This window comes from Hippocampus comes, unplaced genomic scaffold, assembly GCF_001891065.2.
Source record: "Hippocampus comes isolate QL1 unplaced genomic scaffold, H_comes_QL1_v1.1 scaffold118, whole genome shotgun sequence".
Lineage (NCBI taxonomy): Eukaryota > Metazoa > Chordata > Actinopteri > Syngnathiformes > Syngnathidae > Hippocampus > Hippocampus comes.
Window position 1 is genome coordinate 209,631 of NW_017805461.1, and position 24,757 is coordinate 234,387.

Here is a 24,757-nt window from a genome sequence, read left to right on the forward strand (position 1 = left end):
TGTGTGTGTGAGATGTACAGTCTAAATTCTGTGTAATGTCATTTTTGTAGAACCATGCTTGCTTTTCATATAATAATTGTTGTTGCTGTATTAAAACTGTCCCTCTTCGTCGATAGGATTGGAAGTCGGATGACAATAAATTATTCTTTTACTGTTTTACCTTAATTTGTTCTGTGATGCTGGTTGCCTTCGGTACTTCTGTTGTCAATTCAAAAACGTTTCCCATTCGAAATCATATAAAGTGAATTCAATCATTTTAGAGTCAAGCAGTTGCCATACAAAAAGCTTAACAGTTAACATTCTTCACACATACATGTATAAATATACATGAATCACAGTCAAATAAAACAAAAATAAAGTCAAACCCCTTCACCATTGACAAGGCTTGACAGATGGCTGTTTTCAGAGCTTTACTGTCACAGGGTGGCATTTTATAGGTAAAAATAATGAGCATTTCATTCATCGACTAATGTGTTTTGGGTATCGTGAAGCGGTGTCCACAAAATCTCTTTCTAATTCAAAAATGTATTGCAAATCTCTTTCGAACAAAAATGTTTTGTTCAGATTTGTAGAAAATATGACAGGTGAAGGAAAATTTCTTGGCTGCTTTTATATGGAATCACCCTCCTGTTCAATAAACCCCTACTAAGGAAAAAGTGTGTGTGTGTGTGTGTGTGTGTGTGTGTGTGTGTGTGTGTGTGTTTTGTAGTTTATTGAAACAAAGTCGGATATGCAGATTTGCCAAAACCAAAGGATTAAATATGGAAGACAGCCACAGTGTCATGGGTGTCAATTTATGGTTTGCACAAGAAATGTATGGAGATAAAACAAAAAAAAGGCCAAAAACAATATATTCTTCATATTTTACCCAGAAATAATTGCCATTTGCAGCATCCCGTCTGTAAAGTGTTATTTTTGGGGGGAACTAGCTTGTTGAATAGAAACAAACGCAGGTCACTAATTATAACAAGTACATTCCGTCTTTTATTTTCAATCATTTGTCGTATCCCAGTCCATCAGTATACTGACGCATTTGTGTGAAACTGGTCCACGGTGCAAGAAATTTTGGGGACTGCTCCTCCAAACCACTGAGGATATGTAACTTCTAACTTAGTCACATCAAGGATCTCTCCCAAAAACATGGAGGACAGTAGGATGTGTTTAGCAGAAAGCATCTGAAAAGATAAAGACAACAGAATGCTGCCGTGTTGGAAGACTGTTTGCGTTAAGGCAGGACGACTGTAAACAGTTTGCCTCTTACTGGATTCGCTTGAACGGTACAGGCCAAGCGTGCAAGCAGTGCCCAGACTACCTTCTTGCTCCTTTAAAGTGGCTCTCAACTCAAAGATAGCATCCGCCGCGCTCGCCCTCCTACTCGGGTTCCACACTTTGGTCCTTTTGGGGGGAACCCGAAGACGACGTTTGAGCCCTATTAGGGGCTGTACGGTGGCGGCTTGTCGTCTGGGTGGTCGTGAGGTGGGGAGTAGCGCGGAGGCACCATGGTGGGCCAAAGGTGACTGGCCCCGGATTGGGAGTCGTCTGACAAGCCAGAAGAGTCGGCGAACATATAGGAACCCTAACAAAAATGGAAAGACAAAATGATTTAAGTCATCGCATGACAGGGTTCCCCATTTATTTGCTTAGGATAGGGACCAATACCTGCCGTGCATCGCATAATTCAGCAAGATGCCCCCCTCCCTCCAACAAGTTAATAACTACCTGTAGACAGCACAAGATGGCAGCAAAACACTACCGGTACTTTTCTCTCCTCTAAGCCGTTTCCCTTGCAGTTCAGGAGGGCGTTTTCTTTCTTTCTTTATTTATTTGCGGGGGTGGGGGGGGGGCGTTTAGCGGGGAGTTACTACTGCATTTTAGCCGGCGTCAGTGAAATTCGGGTGAATCGACAGTCATGTTGTGGCCCTGGGTCACTATTCATGTAGAACCCTAAAGTGCCCTACATGCAATAAAAACAAAAACATGTCTAAGGAGTATTTCAATAAGTTATTTCTATGCTGTATCGTGGATTTCATTTTTTTGCAGGGGTGGTCTGAAACGTAACCCGGCAATGGAGGGGGTTCACTGTACAGTACTTTGTATTTCAAATCATCTTTCCTCATTGCAATGAATGGTAATGCAATTTGCTGCCGCCATTTAGCGATGGAGGTCTGAAGTGCACTCATCTCAACGCTCCACTGTCTACATTACCTGCGCATCGTAGGCCGTGTATGGCGGCAGGCAAGGGGCAGCGTTGCGGTAGGAGTTGACATTGGAATTAGTGCGTGATGGAGCCTCAGAGGCGATTGAGGCTGTGATGGCCTCCGGTTCTGAATTGCTTTCAGATGCTTGAGCAGGTGTCTTGACACACAGAGAAAATCACATTATTCGTGTTTCGTCTCAAGCGTGGTCACGAAAGCCTCAAATCTCTGTCCGTCCTACCATGTCTTTGAAGCTGCCCAGCACCGCAGCAGTGATGATGCCCAGGAAGAGAGCCACGATATTGAGGATGGTCGCCGACCAGAGCAGGTGGTGTAGGTGCACAACATCGTCGCAGCTCTTCACGTCTGTATACTCGTGGTAGCCGCCCACCACCTCCACGCGGCTAACACAGAGAACAGCGCAAGCAGTAGTCAGACCTCAAAAGTTCAACTTTTGGTATCAAACGACTCAGACGAGGCACAAAGGAGGCTGCTGTGGAGCTGGCACATGGACGTCTAGAGTGGGTGTCACACATAACGGGCATGCAGGGGGGGAAAACACAGTTCGACGGTGGAGTCATTTCCATTTTAAAGACAGCCATGATGGATCTAAAAAAAGGGACCTACTTCCAAATCATGGATGGTTTCTTAAACTTTTTCAAACCATCTCTATTCTGAAGTCCCATTAGAGGATGCTCTCTGAAACAAAGGTTAAAAGAAAAAAAAAGAAACATTCTTCTTCTGGTAACAATTGAAAGTATGAAGTGCTGCATAGGATACAAATAACATTTACCCCAAAACCGATCACATTCACCACAAAACTGACTCAAACGCACCAGAAAAGTTCTCTTATTCACAGTCCTATAGGAAAAAACAATCACGGAAAAAGCCTTTTTTTTTTCTGTGTGAGAACTTTCTTTTAGTCGAAATAAAAGTCAGAAATGCAAATTGTATGTGTCTTCCAACACAAACCGAGGGAGGGACCTGATACATGGTAGAGCCAATCAGAATTTGAGATTTGAGATGCTACCTGTTTTCATTTCATGAACCAGCCATAGAGTCGCATGCGGCTCACGAGCTGCGGGTTGGCCACCACTGGTGTAGAGGGTTTTGGGGTGAATGAGAATTTTGTATGTACCCGTGTGAGGTTTTTTTTTGGTCAGGGTGAGAGATTTTTAGGGGGAATGTGAGAGAATTTTTTGGGCGCACGTGAGAGATAAATATTATTCTAGGCCGCATATCTAAGTGTCCCACACAAAGTGGAAACAATCACGGCGAGCAGCCTGAAAGCAGATAGCTCGTTTCCGAGGCCGTGCCGTCATTCAACCGCCCATTCGTACTCACCTGCCACAGTTGTACAGATCGCAGCAGTAGCACGTGTTGGTTCTCACGCGCAGGTTGCAGGACGTGCGAGACGACGTCTGGCAAGGCACCTAAGGATCACGCACAGCACAAGACATCACGTCCCGTTTCTTCATTCAACCTTGAATGTATGACGCAAATATAGATGGTGGGAATCTCTTACGTCTCGCTCAGATGCACTCTCACTGGAGTGGTAGTCACAGCGTCCTGCATAAAGAGGCCTCAGGTCCTGCAATGTAATGACCACCGTTTTCTTCTATTTCTACACGCCTAGGGGGTTCGGCATTCAAATTTACATCTTTTTGTGTTTGGAAACCTATCTTCCATAATTCACGAAAATCAAGGCTCCAGACTGACCCTAAGCGGTGGCATTTTGCCCCAAAAATTTGAGACAGTGCAACAATCATTTTCATCTACTCGTGTGACCCCAAAATATATCTATTTTTAAATTTATTTATTTATTTAATTCGTGAATATTTTTGTTTTGGTTTCTGACCAACTTCTGATCTACGCTTGCACCCATATACTCAGTGGAAATGTGAATATTTATTCCTCAAGTCTATTTTTGTGCTCCCCGAAATTTCGACTTGTTCCCCTAAAATTTCAGGTTCGGAGTCACTGTGCTCCCAGTAAAAATAGTTAGTCCGGAGCCCTGAAAATACTCGGCCAATTGCCATTTTTTGCACTCAGCAATAAAAACAATTATGGCATATTGCAACCAGGGGGAAATCAGGGGCACTCAGCTGTCAAACTTTGTGGGCTCGCTTGCGCTGGTATGTCATGAGTGCAGTATCCTATGTGAAGAAGACGCTAATACAGAGCAAACTGCCAGTGTAAATGAAGTGCAATTCAAGGTGCTGTTGAAGTTGAACTTCACAAAGAATGAACAGCAGCACTGTTCATTCTTTGTCAAGTTGGCCCTCAGTTTTTCACACACCATTTGGGTGATAATTGGTTGTAGTTATAAGAGTACAAATGATGTCCACAATTTTAGAACCCCGCATCATGGCATGTCATCCTCCAATTCCTCCTTCTCTTCATTTTCTCTGCAGTGACTCCGAGCACGGAAACGTTCTTCCATCACCACCTAATTAATAAATCACTTACAGAAGCTCTTCTCACTTTCCGCCCGCTCAGAGCTTACTTTCGTCTAATTGTTTTTCAGAGTGCATGAGTGGTTACTTCATGTTTTATATGACATGCACGATGGAGAATTGCTTTCACTACCATTCAGCAAACTACCACTTGCTATGTATGTTCCATTCAGTTAAGGTTCATTACACTTTGAGGAGTCTGGCATTGATCAATAGGTGTGTTATACATTTAAGCACATGTCTCCTTCAAATCTCACATACAGTTACAGAATTTAGAAGACGTGTACCGGTATCTTTTATTTTTTTAAAGAAAACCAGTATCAGCCAAAACACATTTATCTTGGGATTCAAAGTAAACTATAAGGCATGTCAGAATAGAACAATCATTAAACAAAGCATAGCAATAAGAAAATAATGAGATATTCAGTCATCTGTAATATTGCCCCCCCCCCAAATTTGTCCAATGTTTCACAAATTCTGCCAAGGTGTGTAAACTTATGAGCACAACTGGATATTGGCTTTGCTTTGTCAGAAGCTTTAGTTCTACTCACAATGTGCCTGGCAGCAAAAACCCCATCTACAATAGCACAGCAGAATGCAGCCACCACTCCAAAGCTGATGAAGACAATAGAAGCCACTAACTGGAAAAAGAGCAGACAGCAAAGCGTACAATCAGCTTGATCTACCATGCAGCGTTCACCAACGTAAATCGAAGCATGCAAGTTGAATTGCCTCTTTTTGTTAGAAGTGATTACAACTAGGGATGCAACTCGTTTTAATGATCGGTTAATCTGTTATTTCGTTGATTAATCCATGAATTGGATAATAAAAACAAGTTTTAATTTCCATCCCTACATTAAAAAGTAGGACATTATTTCAAACTGACAGAACAGGAAATGCACAAACATAAATTAATTAAGCTTCAGCTACTGGCTTGGGTCTGTAACATCAAATGTTGAATATTGTTTTCCAAAGTAAAAGCAGATGTTTGCAACAGTTTCACATTTTTATTCAACACAAAGATAATAAGTCTGCTTCCATGGAGGACTACACAAATCGAAGAGTATTTACTGCCGAGAGGTTGCTCAAATTCTGAGGATTTGGACACGTTTAGATTCAACTTGTTCTCGAAATGATAATTTATTTTCAAAATAATTATTTATAACTCGGGCGGCACGGTGGACAACTGGTTATCACGTCCGCCTCACAGTGCAGAGGAGCAAGGTTCGATTCCGGCTCCGGCCATCCTTGTGTGGAGTTTGCATGTTCTCCCCTTGCTCGTGTGGGTTTTCTCTGGGTACTCCGGTTTCCTCCCACATTCCAAAAACATGTATGGTAGGTTCACACTCAAAATTGTCTTGAGGTGTGAGTATGAATGTGAATGGTTATTCGTCTCTGTGTGCCCTGCGATTGGCTGGCAACCGGTTCAGGGTGTCCCCCGCCTACTGCCCGAGGACAGCTGGCATAAGCTCCAGCACGCCCTGTGACCTTTGTGAGGATAAAGCGGTTTGGAAAATGGATGGATGGATGGACCTTTAATTAAAACCATAACCGAGCAAATAAAATCTCAGATTTTTTTTTTCTGACATAAATCTGATTACAGGTAATGAATTTAATGATATATTTATTTCCCTTGTCTTCGGCAATGTTATAAAGTATCTGTCTGTCTCCAGTATCTGTCTATCACTGGACTCTTTTCTTATCATATTGAACAAAATGTGAAAATGCTTCATTCAGCTCATGTCACCTGTTTCTCAGCAGGAATTCAAGCCACTCATCGCGCTTTTGAAATATCGCAACCAAATCGCTAAAATGGCAACACTGACTCAGATTTTGTGACTGACTCGTCTCTGCTAGCAGCCATGTTGTTAGTGGAAGCAGCGCACACTTGTGGGAACACACTTTGGATGACACAGACCGCTACAAAGGAAAAAGAATCCTGACAAAAAAAATGTCAACTAAAATTGATTACTTACCCAACCCTAATTGAAGCTGAAAAGCATTAGTCACAGATTACTCTTTTATTGATTTGCTTGACATTTTGAATAAATGCTTCCATGTTTATAAATAAATGTTTTATTTCTGGTCATTTCACTTGTCTAGTAACTGCAACTTGGTAAAAATGCAAATCCATTCTCTGGTATCTAAATTGTCAACTATAACAGGAATTGTATCTTGATGCCAGCGAATGCAAAGACAATAAACATTCATAATCAGCATCAGCAACCAGATCTAAAAGGTATGAACCGGTCAGCCATGTGGCATAAGCCGTCACGACACGCGCCGACCCAGGCACTGGCCGTTCAAACTTTACTGCATTGTCAGAAAAGGTGTCACGGGCCAAAGTCATTCGTCACGTCAGCTCTAACAGGACTGCCACTGCCAGTTTGCCTCCCCACGTTCCAGTGTGGACATCTGGCCTGCTCCTCTTACAGTCTGCATCTATTTCTGGATGCGGATCACTTAGCTCAGGTACACAGCGGCGCAAACCTCTGCAGGCCCGATTTGTTTCTGCTGCGGTGTTGTGTCATTGCACTGGCACTGACATCAAGCTGCTGTAAGAGAACGTGAACGAGTGCTCTGGCACTGTCCCTGTGAGGTGACACCACCATCATAATGCTTACCATCTGCCTCTTGTTCTCGATTAAATGGGAGCCGATGATTCCCAGAAAAGAGCCAAAGCCCAGCTGAAAGGAAAGAGAACGCAGCTATTAGGGACGGGGTTAGACAAGTTTGGGAATTTTCATTGCAGTTGTTTTTTATGTCGTCTTCACTTCTGTTTATTAAATTCTGGTAGCTTTAATTACAAAGTCGTTTTCAGAATGGGTTTCTTAGATTGTATTCATTGTTGTTGTTGTTTTTTTTTTCCAAAAATGCTTTGTTTTAGTTTAATTTGTATTAGTTTAGGTATTAGTTTATATTTCTATGTATCTATATCTATATATACTGTATCTATCTCTATTGAAAGAGAGAGAGATAGAGAGAGAGAGAGAGAGAGAGAGTTTTTGTTGCGTACAAGATGAAAAAAAAATAGGTCACTAAGTGTTGCGTAATAAAGTAAAGTAAACTACATTTCCGAAAGGACTGTCTGACCTACCTTCTGTCCGGCAGTACAGTACTAGCGAAATACATACATTGAGGGGGGTGACCCCAGAGTACATGTTTTTTTTTGTTTTGTTTTGTTTTTTTGTATTAGAAGAAAGTGTAATTTCACATCCACTACAGTAGGTGGCGGTGGCGCTCTCATTGTCAAAGTGAGCAGAGCCCATTTGCAGATCCCCAAGCTGATCGTTTGAATCAGATGTGTTAGAGTAGAGAGACATAGAAAGCAGGCAGGACAGCAGCCCTCGAGGACCGTAGCTAGACATGTCTGTTCTAAGGTGTAGGGTTTTTTTTTTTGCACTGAGTATGCGCACTCACTGGACAGAGCAGAAGATACAAAGTGCAGTGTGAACAAAGTTATGAGAAAACATGCAAAAATATTTGACAGGGATGAAAACAAAGGTTGAGAGAGACTAAAAATCAAGTTCAGTTTTTCTTTGTTGTAAGCTGATCTTTATTTCTTTCATTTTTCGATGTTCACAATGTTATGCAGAGATATACTTCTAAGATTTTTTTAGACAAATGATACTATTTCTAGTAATGGCAGAGAGTTGGGGGGACAAAATGCTTTTGTCTTTCTCGGTGAGGCGTAACAGAAAATACTGTCATTGAGAAGCACTGCTCTAAGTCAAGTAAAGCCACAGGGCCATGGATCAGTTTCATGTCAAGCAATATTTTGACATTTTGGCCTTGAAAAAAAACACAAATGAGAGTTAAGGATGTTAACGATGTTAGTTAAAACATGTCTACATGCTGCTGGTATTTCTTTGTGTCAGAATGCAAAAAAATTGAGAAAAAAAATGAATGGCAAAGAGTCTTCACCTCACTCAGCCTGTAATGAGAGCGATGCTGAATAATGAGTGCCGGGAAATTTCACCCCACACCCTGCAGGAATTGCAAGTGGGAAGCGCTTGCTTACTTCACATATTGTGATCATTGGCCGCGGGTGTGTTTGCGTCTATTCCTTGCACACTCACAATGAGCCCTGGGTAGTAGCCGCCCACCGTGATGTTTTGTGTCCTAGTCGTCGCTGCCAAGCCGATGATGAGAATGAGCACTGACACGATGAGCAGCATCACTGTAACGATGATGGATTTCCTCTTCCTCCTCTTAAAAGAACCTACAAGACAGCAGACACTTTCATAAATTGGTAATGAATCAAAAATGTCAGCGAACTAAATGCCATAACTTAGTCTGTGTGTAGAGTCCTACCGCAGTCATACATTACAGTGCCGTGAGAAATTATCAGGTGTGCCGCGGGAAATTAGCCAATTTCACTTAATTCATCAAATAATGTATCTCTGTTAAGTTATCTATGCTAGCAACATAATAGTAACAGGCAGAACAATTCGATCATCTTCCACTAGATGACACAAGGTGCAGTTGACCTTTGCAGCCACCTGTTGCCATTCACATACCGGCATGCACACTTACCGTAATTTGTGAGTAAATTGTGACGAGATCATCATCATTCCATTCTACAAACATTTGTGACATTTGTGTTTGGTGATGCGCTGTGGGATTTTTCCAATGTAAAATATGCACGTGCCTTAGCTCAATAAAGTTTGGGAATCACTGGGCTAACACACACAAGGCTCTTGTGTTAATATATAACAGTTCCTGAGGGTTTGGAGATCAGTTGAAACGTTGTGACAGGAAGAGGGCTGAAAGGGAAGCTGAAATGAGACATCAGCCTCCGTCATGGGCCATCTTGTGTCAGATTTCATTCAAAATCAATAGGGCTCATTTTATCACAAAGGGAAATACAGTAATGCTTGAAAATTGTTGGGCTGACTAGCTGAGAATAGCATTGGCATAGCGATTATGGACAAAAAGAACCCACAGTCTTGAGTTCAGTATTTGGCTTTGGTGGGACTATAATAACATATTGGTCATATGTGAAAAATACTGTAGTGTAGTTCGTTCATCACACATTTGAATAGTTTTATTGATGTGTAAAAGTTAACATTTGAGCTCCACTACTTGTCAAGTGATGTGGGGCGGAGCTACACCATAGGTGTTGGGCAGTGGTGTTCTTGGGCACCCTTCGGCCAACTCCACAGCTCGGGGAAATTTTTGATGTCTGCAATTTTCTGCCATTTTTATGTAGCCCCTGATTTGTTTGTGTGCGCCTATTAGGTAGTTCCGCCGGTCCGGCACGGGAAATAGCACAGGTGGTGATAATCGACCGCGACTGGTAAAGGAGCGGACAAGTGGGCGTGGGGGGAGAGTTAGCCACCGGCCGCTCGCGCATGTGGATGTGTGCTCTATCGCCATTACGACTTCGTGTTGTTGACTGGTTTTCCCCGCACCAAGTAGACTGTGACGACTGGTCACGTTGGACCCATTTTTCAAAAAAAATCTTGATCATTTGATCCGACGATTGAGGACAGAGCTGAAGTCGTCGGATCACAATTCCCTGTCACTTGAGGGCATCGTGGGAGGAAAGAACGCTGTACTCGATGAGGACAGCGTGGGATAATTTTTTCCTTCTCGCACTCTCAAGTCGGGTTGGCTCCACAATTCCTGCTTCCCCCCACAAGGTGTAAGAGGCCACTGCAAACAGACGGTAACCCGTGGAGGGGTGTGAGTACACCACTCCACTAGGGTTTCGCTGGAGGACGCAATGTCCTAGCCACGGCCCGCTGGTGACATCACTGTAATATTTCGGTTTGTTTGTCTATGGTGTTTACTTATCGGTGGGGTTTATTTTTCGGTCGTAGTTGATGTTTATTGTTTTCCTACGGGGTAATTAGCCGGTCGTGCATTCTAGTGGTCTAGAGTGTAAGCAGGAGAACTAAAACGCCGTGCACCGTTGAACAGGCGTTACATTTACATGGATGCGGTATTCTTAGATACCGTGCCACAATTTGTTTATTGTAACTGTACATTCAAAGAGCAAATATACAATTGATCTGCGTGGAAAGAATAGTTGAAAGAAATAACCATCAAATCTAACAGTCAACATCAACGAAGCTCATTGATTTCATGCCATAGCAAGTAAGCACCGCGGCTGAGAAGTAATTGTTTATCACAACACTGTGAGTCATGGTTTCATGAAATGAATTGCACACATATATATCAATCTTTGCATACACACTCATAATAAAAGCAGGAATTAAACTAAGTAAATACAACTAAGTTTAGAATTGTGAAGAATTGAGATTTTTGTGTCATGGTTTTTAGATCTGATTTAATTTGCGCCATTAATTGCAATATGCAAAATTGCATCGGCTATCTATGACAGTTGATCCCTCTGATTGGTAGCTCCCGAATAAGTGCATAAAACACAAGTTGACGATGCAACAGTACATAAACAAAGTAAAGCAACGGCAAAGAAAACGGCATTATCTACTAAATTAAGCTCAGCAAACTTTGCTTTTTAGGTGGACTTGTTCCTGCTTGATTATGAGTGTAATGGGCCTGGTTCTGGAGATGGGTGAATTTTATTTCATGAAACCTTGATTGTGGGTACGGTGATGGAGAATGACGCACGCATGCATGGCTACCCTTGGCCGCTGCTCGGTGAGATGTGCAAGATTCAGATTTCAAACTTAGCCGAGATGACATCTCAACTTTAGTCTTTGCAATCTTTTATCACTCTATCCCTCGCTGTATTGACCACACAATTGAGAGTGCATGTCCACAGAAAAGACAATCACTCAAAATTACCTCTGTGTTTTGTCACAACATCACTCTCCACTGCCACAATTACCAACCACAAAGCAATTAGCCTGATAGCAACTCCCATTAGAAGTAAGTTGATTATGTCATCGACAACTAGCCAGTCTGGCTGCTTTTAAACATAAGTGGAGTCACTCCCTCTTGCTGCCCGTGAGCCAGAATACCATTTGGCATTGGTTACAGTGCCATCCACTTTATGTATTCAATCCATCTCGAAAAAGATGACAAGGATGGTTTCTTGATCGAGTAACATCATAGCCATCCATTCTCAGACCCATCAACACTTGACCAAAACAGAGAACATTCACAGAGAAATGCTTTTCACCTTGGGTTTTTACACTTAGAAATTGTCATAATAGTAGTACTCATAGGAATAATAACATGACTTTTCCTGCCAGTTGTGTACAACTTGGACAAAACATTAGACGCATTACCAAACAGAAAACTATTCAGATCAAAACCAGAGAAATGCATTTCATGTTGCGCTTTTAGGATTGGTAGGCATACTCATAGTTAACCAAACCATAGTCTTCTATAAATGCTCCCTATAACTTTTCCTCCCAAACGTGTGCAACTTCCACAGCCACAACAAATCATTACCCTGCTCTTTGTGATAACAAAGCAACTGGGAGCTAACCCACACCACATAATGCCATCATGACACGTTGTACCACATCATTGCTGTCTGTCGACTGTATTTTGCTGGTGGCTAACGGAGCACGATGCATCGAAAGAAGCATGCAGGGCGCCGCACCTGCAGTGACGCGCTGCGGCCTGGATGAACCTGAAAAATACGTGATGGAACATCAATGCATTGCTTACTGTATTCTGATTATCAGTTTGAAAGCTTGGCATTCTCCAGTCTGGCTCACACGCTAAGCACAGGTGTTGTTCAGACACGCCGTTGACCTTGCACACATGCACACACGCCTACCGATGCTGATCTCGGACAGCGTCAGCCCGCTGGACTGAAGGCTCGGCGCCGGGGGCATGTTGGGCCGCAGACGATGGATCCCGCCGCTTGTAAATCAAACCGAACGAACCAAGCGTGACGCCTCGATGTTATTCGCTGTAAATCTTCGGGCCAGCTGTCCGTAGTCATTGAATGGATGTAACGTCAGATCGAGGACCGCAGCTCCCTCCCTCGACCAAGATCCCCTCCCCGCCCCCGACTGACTCGCATCCCCTTGTCGGCGCTGCCTGCACGTCCGTGGGTCCGCGTCCTCGCCGTGTGTCGGGGACTGAGAGTGGAGTCGCGGCAGTGTGTGCGCATGTCATAACCGTGAGGGGGAAAAACATCCATTAACAGAACAGTAGCTTGAAACCTGTTGAAATTCACTACTCACTCGCTTCTCAATATCCAGTACAATTTAAAGGAACGAATATCCACGTATATGTTAGCTCAAACATAAGTCCGAATAATTCTATTTGAAAAATGTCTTCATGTTGTCTTTTACCGGTAGTTTAAATGTTGGCCTATCATCTTTAAGTGTCCATTTAGCCTGCAGTGCGCTGTTTGATCCAATTACGATAAAATCATAAACAAATAGTTGCTTTTTTTAAGGCCAGAGTAAACGAAAATGTAACCAAATACAAAAAGTACATTTGTAATTATATACAGTAATAGCAGTAATACATGTTAAGTTAGACGTACTTAAATATATGACTTAATTTTCACCGAAAGTGTAAACATCTACAATGGGTTGCCAAACTGCATGTTCAACACCTGCTCTCATTTACTCGAAATATAGTAAAAATAAAGTTCAAATTAAATTGGTTGCAGGTGAACGATTTTGAGGTTTTGTATACTATTTCAGAGAAAATAGAAATTTGTTGAAAAAGATGAAGGCAAAAGAAAACAAACGATGTTGACATTTCATTTTGGTCGTTGGTTGATCGAAATATGAAGATTTAAATCAGTTGAAGATTAGGAATAACTACAACAGTGTCAAACATACTTTTGTCTATCTAGTCATTTCGAAGAGCATTTATGTTGACGTATCACATAAAGCCCCCAAACCGGATTTGATCAACTACGTTGTGCGCCATCAGATTACTATGTGGCCCCATCTGCTGTCAGACTTAAGCATCTGCCTTAAAGGCGCAATTCTGTTTTCATCTGAAAACTGTTTAAATTATTTAAATTGGCACCGAAATTATTAAGAACTAAATATATTTGTCTTATTAATATTGTATGAACGTTGAATTACCATTGACAGCACACTGCTCTTTAGTGTTTAGCATGTTTAAGTCAAGACTAAAATGTCCATAGACGTAAATGTCAATGGTTGCTCGTGTGTGCTCTGCGATTAGGTGGTGACCAGTACAGGGTGTAGCCCAACCCCTCGCTGCCACACACAACCAATCAGTTTGGATAGACTCCAATTTACCCACAACCCAAATGAGGATAGGCAACATAGAAAATAAACGGATGGAGGGAATTGGCCTTTCTGTATGCAGTGTGCATGTCCACGTGGTGTTCCGTAACCGCTGTGAATGTGAGTGTGAATGAATGAATGTTTGTTTGTGCCCTGTGATTCTCTGGTGACAGGACCAGTCCAGGTTGCACTCCGCCTCTTGGCAGAAGTCATCTGGGATAAGCTTGATCTCACCCGTGACCCTAATGAGAATAAGCACAACAGAAAATGAATAGGTGTGATGGTGGAGTGTTACAATACACAGCAAGTCTAGGGTCAATACCACAATGCAGTGCACTCAACCACATTCAGGGTTTCCCTGTGTGAAGCTCCCCAATCTCCGCTGCACATCCCTACCAAAACATTTCAACACCAAACTCTCATTTTAACATGATTGATGCACTGAAGTGACTTTTTAGGGTCATCATGGTACTCTTTGGCGGGCTCATAGCAAAAGTGCAACATGCTGAGAATGGGTCCCCATTCACCATGAAATTCACACAAAGAAGCACGCGCGGATGCACGTTCCAAATATCCAGTCGTTTTTCTTTCCATGACGCAACTTCTCTTTTCATGTAACAGAAAGCCGGGCTCACAAGTGAGTCCTCTTCTCCCGCTTGCACTCGGGCTTGCGTTTGGTGCGACGTACGTGACTGTTGTGCAGATGCGTTGTGTGGCGGTGGGAGGGAGGCTGTGGTGGTGGGTGGGGGGACTCCTTGAACTTGAGGAGTTTATGTTGAACGCTTGCAAAGAGGCTCTGTAAGATGCACCACGCATGTGCCAACGCATGTCACCGTGTCATTAATTATGCTGCTTTTATTGTTAGGAACCAGAATAAAATAGAGCAAAAATAGATGAATCACGGCGTTGTTTTTTTTTTTGTTTTTGTTGTTTGTTTTTTTTTTGCACAGGTACATGACTGAGGCAGAGAAATGATTGTATCTTTACTGTTGTAACCAGCTTTAAATATTGTATTCAGGCTATGTTTTTGCTCACTTTAGAGACAATGCGTAACGGTGTGCGTGTGGAGAATGCAGCGCCAGGCTGCGGGCCGTTGCCAAAACGTTCCTTGAACCCTACGGGGAAAAAAGCACTTTAGTATTCGCCCCCACCCTCTCCCAATGATTCTCATTTCCTGACTTCATTCACTAAGTTGGGCGTTTCGATGAAGGAGGCTCTCCACACCTCGGCCTCAAACTTTCTAATGAAACCCCCCAAAAACTTTTGACAAAAAGCATTTTTTTTAACATTTCACGCTTTTTAAATACACTTTTCTACCGGAAGAACGTCAGGTGAGTGATTTATTTTCTGTACCTTTTCAGTCGGTCTGGTCTTTGATTCGTTTCCATATTATTTTAATATTTTCAAACACAATGTTTAATGATGTTGAGGTTCTTGCTGAGATGGAGCCCAGTTCCACAGAAGGAGGATCTGAGGAGATCCCGCTCCCGAAAAGTCCAGTAAGTGCTCAAATGAAAGAAAATGAAAATCATCATTTTAGGACTGAAACAGTGTGTGAGGTGTTCGATTCACATTTAGCTTTTTTGGAGAGTGTGGGGACTCTTTTGGGGGATACTTACTGTACTTGCGTGTCCCCCTGGGGTCTGCGAGTCCAAACATCTGGACATGAGCTGCCACATGCAAGCAGGAGGGTCCGCTCCAAGGGAGGTCGTCTCTCTCAATGTGGGGCCGCGAAGGTCACCAGCGGGATCTTATGATCCACCTAAACACGGAGACAGGAGACAGGACCACATCATGAATATGCAGCCAAGTGAAGGGTCGTCTTAAATGTCTGTCATTTTACCACGAAAAGAAAAAAAAACAAACACTTTCGATCAGGCAGAGGTGGACATGTGCGTTGAGCGCCTTTTCTCCCCTTCTCTCCGACAGCCGACCAAGGTGATCCTCAAACATGGCCAGGAGCTGGAGGAGGAGCAGGAGGAGCTGGCCGAGCACCAGCCTCTGGAGCAGGAGGACCTCAACTTCGAGAGGTGGAAGCGCCGGCCCTTGCCCAGACGGACGCTGCACCAGAAGATCAGCGACTTGAAGACCTACCTGTGGAATGCGGAGACCAAGGAGTTCATGGGCCGCTCGGGGAAGAGCTGGAGTGAGTTGACGCGAGGCGGGCAGAGGTTTTCTAGGTCTTGGGATTGTAACATTTCGGTTGGCCTTACGGATAAAACTGCTGTGATGAAGCAAACATGTAATGTTCGAATGTCTTTGAATTCAAGGCCTTAATGAATTTAGGAACAACCCTAGCGCCAGTCTAACATTTTTAGTATGACACAGTGGTAACTTGACTTCCAAGTGTGACTCGTTTTGTGAACAAGTTTGTATAGCAAATCAGTTTTCCTCATTGGAATAAATTGTAATTGCCATTAATCCGTTCCAGCCCCCCAAAAAAACAGCAATTTTTTTTTTCGATGTATTTAATAAAGGAAAATAGCACTACAGTACATAGTAAAATATAAAAACATAAAACATTTAAATAAATATATGTAACTTAAGCCTGGTACACTCATAAGGATTTTTCAATTTTCAATTATTTTTTTAAATCTTTGACAGACCTCACACATAAAAATGGAAAGTCAGACATTTAACAGTTTTGGTCATATTGTGTGTGTCTGCTCAGATCATCTCAACACAGAATACCACACACAATGATTCAGTTTCACCACCAGTCTAGAATGCCGTCCTTCAAGGCAGATTGATCACATATGATCACACGTGATTTCACAAAAACGAAGACGAGCAGACACTTCCGGGAATGCGCCAATAGTTCTGAAGACAACCGGAGGCGGGAGCGTTGTAAGATGGCTTTGTCAGCAAGAAAAAAACTTGCTTTGGAAAATACTTCCTGTCATGTGGGGATCCCGCTTTCATACTAAAAAAAAAAATACATAAATAAATAAATTATGGGACATGTTTCTTTCACCGCTGCCTCCTTCTTTGTCAGTCGGGGCACTTCTTTGATTGGCTACATTCGCTGGTGTCATAGTCCTCGGAATCAAATGACTCGTCAGCTTTCTACACACATATGAAGATTTTTGCTTGTAAATATTAAATAAATTTGATATTTGAGATGGCCAGCCCTGTCCCATTTCGGACCACATTATTAGGACAAATCCATACTTAACACACCTCAAATCAAAGGCTAATTTACAGGATCATCCCACAAGACAGTTATTAGATTGCGTTCGATTTCCTTGGTTGGGAAGGGGCAAAATTAGCAGCCCGATTGTCTGTGCGCACCAGGCCGTAGGCTGTGTAACATGAGGATTTGTGAGGTAAATGCAGCAGCGCAGTGCAAGAGTGGTTAGCTCCCCTGGTTCAGAGTTCTAAGGTGAAGGAGTTCAGCCTTCCTGTGTCAAATTTTCTTTGTTTTTCGAATTGGATCAAATGCGCTCGCAAACCGCATATGGCCCACGGGCCCCAGGTTGCTCACTGTTCACTTAGATGCTTTTGGGAAAACTTGAACAGTTCTTCCAGTCTATGTGTGTGTCACTGCTGTTTACTTAGGTGCACAGACAATTCCAGAGAAAAACAGCCCGCCCGGGGACGTGATCCCAGTGGGAGCGCGCCGCTCCGAGACTCGTGTTAGCCAGAAATCACATTCCAGCCGCATCTTAACATGCTCTCCACATCCTCGTTCCCAAAGCTGCTGCGACACCCCCTACAATGAACTCATCACGGATGCCAAACCCCCTCGGTGCAAGCTAGCACGTACACATCCAGCCCCCCGGCCCCCCCCCCCACTCCAAAAGTTTGGTACACAAGAAAATGGAGCTTTAATTCTAGGTGAAATAAATAAAATAAAAAAAAGAAACGTGCTCGATGCTGCAGCACATGCACAGCTTCCCGCAGCCACCTTGTCAATGAGTGCAACCTTAAGAGGAATAGGGGCCCACGTATCCCGGGCAAGAATGAGCAAGTGAGCAAGCGCGTCCATACAATACCAGAGTGGGGTGATTGGTGCTCCTTGGAGCTGGCCGGCCGAGGCCTCCATGGCTGCAAAGGACCTTCACTACGATGTCAACCGGAGGTTCACTGTGTTCCTTAGTGAAAAGACAGCTGGAAGAATTCTCACTGGGCTCTAACAGAAAAGCCTTTGTGGACTCGGGGTACACGAGGCATGGCTGCAACTACATCGTCCCAACTGTGAAAAGTGCACGCACAGCAAAATGTCAGTTATTCAGGAAGACTCAGAAAAACTAACAAACCAGACATGCAATTTGTAGATTTTTTCAGCTTTTTTTTCTCTTGAACTGAAGTAGGAGGATATAAGTAATCTTAACAATTCCATGAGCCAAAATGATTGAAAAATCCAGAAATTACAACAATAGTAATGCAAAATTATCTACAAAGGCAAGCTGCTGAATTAGTCATGTAATTTTTCGTAGAGAACCCCTTTATTAGCCGCTGAAGTAAATCTGCAACGTTCTCTCTTTTCAAGAGTTCAGTCTGCATTTTATATTGAATATAGATCAGTGATTGGGCGGCATAATATATATGTCTACACAAACATGTCTCATAATAAACCTTTAAAGTCTTGTTTTTGGAGTACGTATATGGAAAAAAAAAGATTTATTTCACTTTTCATTGAGTTCTATGAATTTTGCCAAGCAACAATTAGCCACAATCCTATTGATCTATGCTAAATTTAGATTTCAGCTATGACATGCTAAAATTTAAAAAAATAGTTGTGTTGTCAGATCAGGCCATTTTGGAGGGGAAATAAATTGATGTTAAGGAAGCACAATGTGACATTACAGTAGTTTTCCTTGAATGTGATCTACAGTCTTTTTATTAAATAAAAAAGATTATTGACCAAGTATCATAATTGCAATCAATGCACATTGGGTCATTACGGATGATTTCATTCCAAATGCAACGTGTATGCCAAAAGGGTTTTGGATAGATCACATTCCAGTACAGTCCATTATTAAGTACAAGTGAAGTCTTGTGAGTTCCCATGAGGTCTTCTAATCGCTCTTTTCTCTCAATTTTTAGGCCTCATCCTCCTCTTCTACGCTGCACTTTACACCTTCCTGGCGGCCATGTTCGGCGGCTGTATATTTTGCCTCATGTGGTCCATTAGTCCCTACCATCCCACCTACAACGACAGAGTGATGCCACCAGGTAAACGGAACACCACACCCTTCACATTGAGTCGACTTGTTTTTGGTCCAAATGATTGGTACACCACAGCAACCAAATTGATCAGTTGCATGCTCAAATAAGTTGTGTTTTGTTTCATCTTTCTTGACCATCAAAATAAGTGAATCACCGTTAATAGTGAGATGTAAAAACAATAAGGCGCCCGACTTTAATGTTAAAGCAAAAACAAACGGTCATGTTAATAGCATGACAGGAATTTAATGACCAAAAGTTCTTTTAACATTATAAATTGTCACAGAAATGCTGAAAGAAGTTAACTCCTGTAAAATGTGATCGTAAAATGATAACCCGGAAAAAGATGAAACGCTATGATGTCATCGGTTGAGGCTGATCTTGAAGAGGACATATTATGAAAAACGGACTGTTTAATTGCTTGCCAAACCATCAAATGTGCTTAAAATGTCAAGTAAAGCTTGAATTTGTCTACATCTGAAAATGTGCTTGTCAGACATTCCGCACTTCCTACCGACTGTTACATAACTGTGGGGCAAATTTACATAAGACCGACCCTCACTGAGTTTCTTCATTCATGACATGATCAGCTAAATTAAGCAAAGCTCTAAAGCCACTTTCACACGACGGTTAGAGTCTGGCCTACACTATCTGAATAATTAGCCCCCACAGCTACAGCCGCTAATATCATATAAATTGCACTTTAATTCTTGATCCTTGGGGTATTTTGACTAAACCACGTTATCAAAACAACTGGGAAGTATTTTAAACAGACTATCGGGAGACTGACAGAAAAGCAACAAATTCCTTCCATTTTCAACATCCCCAACAAAATGAATTAACACAGATTGGGGGTCATCTTGTTGTGTTATGTAATCATTTGTTTTGATTTGTGTCTATGCCTGTCGGTGAAAATAGGAAATAATAGATGGATGGATGGATGGATGGATGGATGGATAGATGAAGTAAAGGTTGGGGACCACTGCGTAAAAGGCACATCTTTTGTGTGGTTGGAGGGGCACGGGTGGCATGTGAGGTCTCTCTTGTGGTCTGCAAAAGAAGCATTAAATTAAGTCAAGATAAATTTTACATTTGAAACATTAAATACAATCAAAGGTTAAAATAAAGCTTGCAGCGAGATGCATATAGACTGTTTGGCGGGAAAAAAATATAATCCAATACAGGATAGTTTTTACTTTTCAAGTATATTTTTTCAAGTACAGTTCAGTTTCATTTCACTTCAAAGCACTCAATTTTAACAGTTCGCGTTAAAATTTTTATTGAATGTACAACTGTTATTTTATTTAATTTGCAATATTGAATGAAACTATTTAATTCTGTTGGTTTTCCCCTTTAGTAAGTGCAGTGCGTGTTCAAACGGTGCATACTTTTACAATGATCTACAATAATACTTTCTAGCAGTAAAACCTCTCATTTTTTTTCAAGGTATAATTACACCTACTATGTTCCAGTACTTTAATGTTGGTCATTATGGAGGTATTTGGAGAGCCAAGTATTTTTTGAGATGATCCCTGGTGGAAAAAGTGTGCAAACTTATTAGGCTTCAGATTTCACACTCGGTCTTTCAAGCCTTCAGCCCCCACCGGCTCTCCTTCTCCCTGTCGGTCACCCCTCGTGTCTTGTCACAGTTGACTGTCTGTGGGTCTCCACTGGCAGGTATGACCATGGCGCCACACCTGGAAGGTCACGACATCTCCTTCAATGCCTCTGACCGCAAATCGTGGAAGCGCTACGCCCGCTCCATGGATGAACACTTACGACGTGAGTTTGTCACACTCGGGAGGCTGGCATGGGTTAAACCCAGTTCACGGATCCTCATCAGTACCTTTGTCCCGTAGTCTCTTTTGCTCCGGCATTGCATGCTGGGAAGGGAAACCTCTTTGTGTGTATGTGTGCCCCCCCACCCCCCACCTTTTCTTGTATTCATTCACGCTGCCTTAATCAGAGGCCTTGGCAAGGAAGAGCTATTGCAACGATTTATTCAAGCCCCGATCCCCCTATTTCACCCCCCTTAGCCTACAATGATGGCGCACAGGAGAGGAAGAACATCCGCTGCACACAGGACAGGTACTTCATGCAGGAAGACTTGGAGGAGGACGCAGAGAGGAAAGCGTGCCAGTTCAAGAGGTCCTGGCTGGGGGAGTGTTCGGGCCTGCAGGACCCCCACTACGGCTACTCGCAGGGGAGGCCGTGTATACTCCTGCGAATGAACAGGGTAAGAGGAAAGAATCGGACTTTCTTTCTTTTTTTGGGCGGGCAGTGATACAAAGGTATTATGTTATATAGTGTCACCTTGTGGCCATTTAAGGTAGAGGAAAAAAGCCTTTTGAGGATGGCAATGAAAGAATTACTTGGTTGCCATCTTGTGATAACTTGGAGCCAAGGAACTTATGCTGAAGTGAATTGAGGAACTTCATTTATACAAGACTAGTGCTTTGCTGGCATCTTGGTGCCATGGAACTACTGCATGTTGAAGAGAGTTAAGGAGTTCATGCAGCTAAAGGCAATTACAAATCTTTTCGGGGGGGGGGTCAATTACAGATTTTCGATATTGCTTTAACCATGCAGCGAATAGATTGAGATTGTGATTTTAATAGCAACCGATAATGAGGGGTTAGCACAGTGGTGTCAAACATACGACCCGCGGGCCGGATCCGGCCCGCAAAGGAGGTTAATCCGGCCCGCGAGATGATTATGTAAAGCAGGGTTGTCAAACATACGACCCGCGGGCCGGAACCGGCCCGCAAGGAGGTTCAATCAGGCCCGCAGGATAATTTAAAAGTGAAAAAAAAATGCATTATTAAAGACACAGAATTAATATTTTTAATAAGGTGCAATTCATTGAGTATCCGCAAGGGGACACTGTTTTGATCAGAGAAGAAGACAACAGCAGCCTCAGTCCGTCACTGAGACAGACCCATGACAGCAGACGCTTTCAATAGCACTTTCACATTTACACATTTAATAGCACTCTCCTTAGTTTGTAAGATGTAGGCAGGGATTACCTTTAGATTTTATATGCATGTGTACATGGTTCAAAACTTCCTTTGTTCATAAATCTTGTTTAATCTTAAAGTGCATTACTGTATTTTTCAATACCAATTACTTGTTAAAGTTTGTACAATCAGTGGGATCAGTTGCAATGCATATATGTGAATGATAAAAGTAAATTGCACATTTGTCGAAGGAAATGTAAGGTGGTTCATGAAATATTTTGTAAAAGATATGTTCGTTAAATTTCAACATTTTCCTAATGTTCTTGTGCTTCTTTATACCAAAACAAAAGAAAGACATATTGTTTTGGTTATTTATAGCAAAGTATGGTATCATTTTAATGGTCGGGCCCACTTGACATCTACCGAGGCCGTATGTGGCCCACCATGTGAAATGAGTTTGACACCCCTGGGTTAGCACGTCTGCCTCACAATCGAGAAGTGCATGAAGTTTGCGTGTTCTTGCCGAAATGGATTTTCTTCAGCTTCCTCCCAAATTCCAAAAACCAAAGCTGCTGCTCGAATGAGAACAAGCTACAGTACAGAAAATGAATGGACGGATGAAATGTGTTATGTTCTCTAACTGTACGCTAGGTGACAGTGTTGCTATAAAAAAGACTGTTGAGATGAAAAAGGAAGGAGAGGAGTTCTGTTATGGTATACTGTACTATCAAAGTCAAGGCCCGGGGGGCCAGATCTGACCCGCCACATCATTTTACATGGCCTGCAAAAGCAAATCAAGTCGGTCAAGTTCCATGATGCTTACAGAACCAAAATTTCAAATTGTCATATGTAATCCACAATAAGTCAGTCATTATTCTTGACTTCTGATTTTAAAACTAGTGTCTATCCATCAATTTATTGTGCGCTGTGTATGTAATATGTGGAGGTGATTAAAGATTTAGATGGTTTCCCAAAATTCATAACGACCCACCAAGGGAAACCGTAACTACAATGTGGCCCGCAACAAAAATGAGTTTGACACCCCTGTGTTATGGCAATGATAGTGAGATATACAAAAATTAAACATTTTTTCCTCTAGATTCTTGGATACCTGCCTGGCCAAGGGAAACCGGTCAATGTTACCTGCGGAGTCAAGGTATCTATCAACATCCCCTTTTAATAGGTGTGTTGTATCTTGAGAGAGTAATGCAATTATGAGAAACCTCTACATTAGAAAGGTTGACTATAAGAAGTAATGAAAATTAAATTGTCTCTTTCAACAAATGTCTCCTGTAGAGAGGACCACCAGATGCCTTGGGAGAAATCCAATTTTTCCCCAAGAGTATTTTTGACCTGAAGTACTATCCTTACTACGGGAAACTCCGACATGTAAGAGCATATTACCAACCAATCAATTCAAAAAGTTTGTTACACAATCAATGTCTTGACATCTGGGCCGTCAGGTGAACTACTCGTCTCCGGTGGTGGCCGTGCGCTTCTCGGGAGTGCAGTACGATACTCATATCCAAGTGCAGTGCAAGCTGAACGGAAAGGGCATCATCAACGACTCGCCCACCGACCGCTACCTTGGGAGCGTCACTTTCTTCTTGGAAGTTGGAGCGTAGGAGCTACAGGAAGCTCATTATGCTGAATAATCATTTTCCCTCTCTGTGACACCTCCACACACACCCCAAGCACAATGACAGTCATTTCCTCACGAGATAATTAGATTAATCCAACTAAACTTTGCCCAGATTTGATTTTTCCTTGGCTATGCAAATCCAATTAAGAATTAAAAACCAGTTATGCTCTTTAGACACATTGTTATCCACTGGGTATGAGCATATAGAATATGCAGATTTTTTTTGGGGGGGGGGGTAAAATGTTTTGGTGTGACTGTACTAATTATTTGTGCTTGTATTTTTTTGAACATGTATATTTGAACGAATATTGTGCAATGAAGAAAAGTCTTGCACTGTACTCACACAATAAAAGGCTGATCTATGTCACACACCACTTGCCTTGATTTATATATACAGTACGTACAATACACTGCTCACAAAAGGTTCAGGATTGTCGGATTTCAAATGAAATTTCAGGATAATTCTATAACCTTTACAGGTGACCTGAAAACTTTTGAACGTCTCGTGAATTTTGCCATTCTGATCCTTGTTAGAAGGCACAAGTTGTGCATTGAAACATGCAACGGTTACATGTGCAGTCAAATTTTGACATGGTCTGATTAAGTCTCCTTGTAAAGCTCATCGTGCATTTTTGGTTCATCTTGGAATTTCACTTGAAAGCCCAATATTCTTTACTTTTTGTGAATAAGGCATTTGTGAAACTTGTGTTTGAAACTTCTACCTACAAGTGGACTGTCAATGTAAATTAGCCTTAGACATTTTGGGAGGAGATTAACCCTGCTTCAATTGTGCAACTAAACCATGTGTCAATATTGTATTTATTCCTGTGGTAGTTGTAATAAACGCAATGTATGACAAGTTGTTCTGTCAGTTTTGTCTGTAAAATGAATGTTGGAGGCATTGGTGATTTCTGGCATGTGCAACATGAGCGGCCGTTCAGGGCGGTGTTGCTTGGGGCGGCAACGCCGAGAAGAAAATTTACCTGAAATATTTTCTATCGTGTGAAGGCATGACCCAATAAACATTGGTGGGCTAACATGAGATGGGGAATTTGCATCTGCTTGTTAGTAAAACCCAATACAGTATTTGGTAAAATACTGTACGCCTTGGTCTGTATATGTCCCGTTTGATCTCATTCCATTACTTTGTCAGAGTTGAGGCCAAACCCCGTAG

General features: G+C 42.2%; 2 protein-coding genes across 4 annotated transcripts; one reads left to right on the forward strand and one right to left on the reverse strand.

Moving 5' to 3' along the window:
• Positions 1-897: 897 nt before the first annotated feature.
• On the reverse strand, positions 898-12,980 carry tmem255a (transmembrane protein 255A). Of its 3 annotated transcripts, XM_019874842.1 has the most exons (11): positions 12,372-12,980; positions 12,192-12,221; positions 8,731-8,873; positions 7,276-7,338; positions 5,203-5,292; positions 3,721-3,786; positions 3,540-3,628; positions 2,823-2,894; positions 2,437-2,599; positions 2,206-2,355; positions 898-1,576 (listed from the first exon to the last, which is right to left on the reverse strand). In XM_019874842.1, the coding sequence occupies exons 1-11, from the start codon at positions 12,427-12,429 to the stop codon at positions 1,433-1,435; spliced, it is 1,068 nt and encodes a 355-aa protein (XP_019730401.1). In that variant the 5' UTR covers positions 12,430-12,980; the 3' UTR covers positions 898-1,432. The 3 variants fall into 3 exon arrangements, with proteins under 3 accessions (XP_019730401.1, XP_019730402.1, XP_019730403.1); XM_019874843.1 differs by lacking the exon at positions 12,192-12,221; XM_019874844.1 differs by lacking the exon at positions 2,823-2,894.
• Positions 12,981-14,976: 1,996 nt separating this feature from the next.
• Positions 14,977-24,439, forward strand: atp1b4 (ATPase Na+/K+ transporting subunit beta 4). The gene is made up of 9 exons (XM_019874900.1): positions 14,977-15,146; positions 15,246-15,314; positions 15,745-15,961; positions 18,865-18,993; positions 20,662-20,766; positions 21,021-21,220; positions 23,041-23,097; positions 23,238-23,330; positions 23,405-24,439. Exons 2-9 carry the CDS (start codon positions 15,258-15,260, stop codon positions 23,564-23,566), a joined length of 1,020 nt encoding a protein of 339 aa, XP_019730459.1. The 5' UTR covers positions 14,977-15,146; positions 15,246-15,257; the 3' UTR covers positions 23,567-24,439.
• The last annotated feature ends 318 nt before the right edge of the window (positions 24,440-24,757 follow it).

What these genes read in the sequence shown, in the direction of transcription:
- atp1b4 (XM_019874900.1), top strand. Translation starts at nt 15,258, where the DNA reads ATGGAGCCCAGTTCCACAGAAGGAGGATCTGAGGAGATCCCGCTCCCG. An exon ending in CGACAGAGTGATGCCACCAG is followed by an intron (nt 18,994 to 20,661) that starts GTAAACGGAACA and finishes CTCCACTGGCAG; the next exon opens with GTATGACCATGGCGCCACAC. An exon ending in CATGGATGAACACTTACGAC is followed by an intron (nt 20,767 to 21,020) that starts GTGAGTTTGTCA and finishes CACCCCCCTTAG; the next exon opens with CCTACAATGATGGCGCACAG.
- tmem255a (XM_019874842.1), bottom strand. Translation starts at nt 12,429, where the DNA reads ATGCCCCCGGCGCCGAGCCTTCAGTCCAGCGGGCTGACGCTGTCCGAG. An exon ending in GCCGCAGCGCGTCACTGCAG is followed by an intron (nt 8,874 to 12,191) that starts GTGCGGCGCCCT and finishes GCTGTCTTGTAG; the next exon opens with GTTCTTTTAAGAGGAGGAAG. An exon ending in TGGGCAGCTTCAAAGACATG is followed by an intron (nt 2,356 to 2,436) that starts GTAGGACGGACA and finishes CTGTGTGTCAAG; the next exon opens with ACACCTGCTCAAGCATCTGA.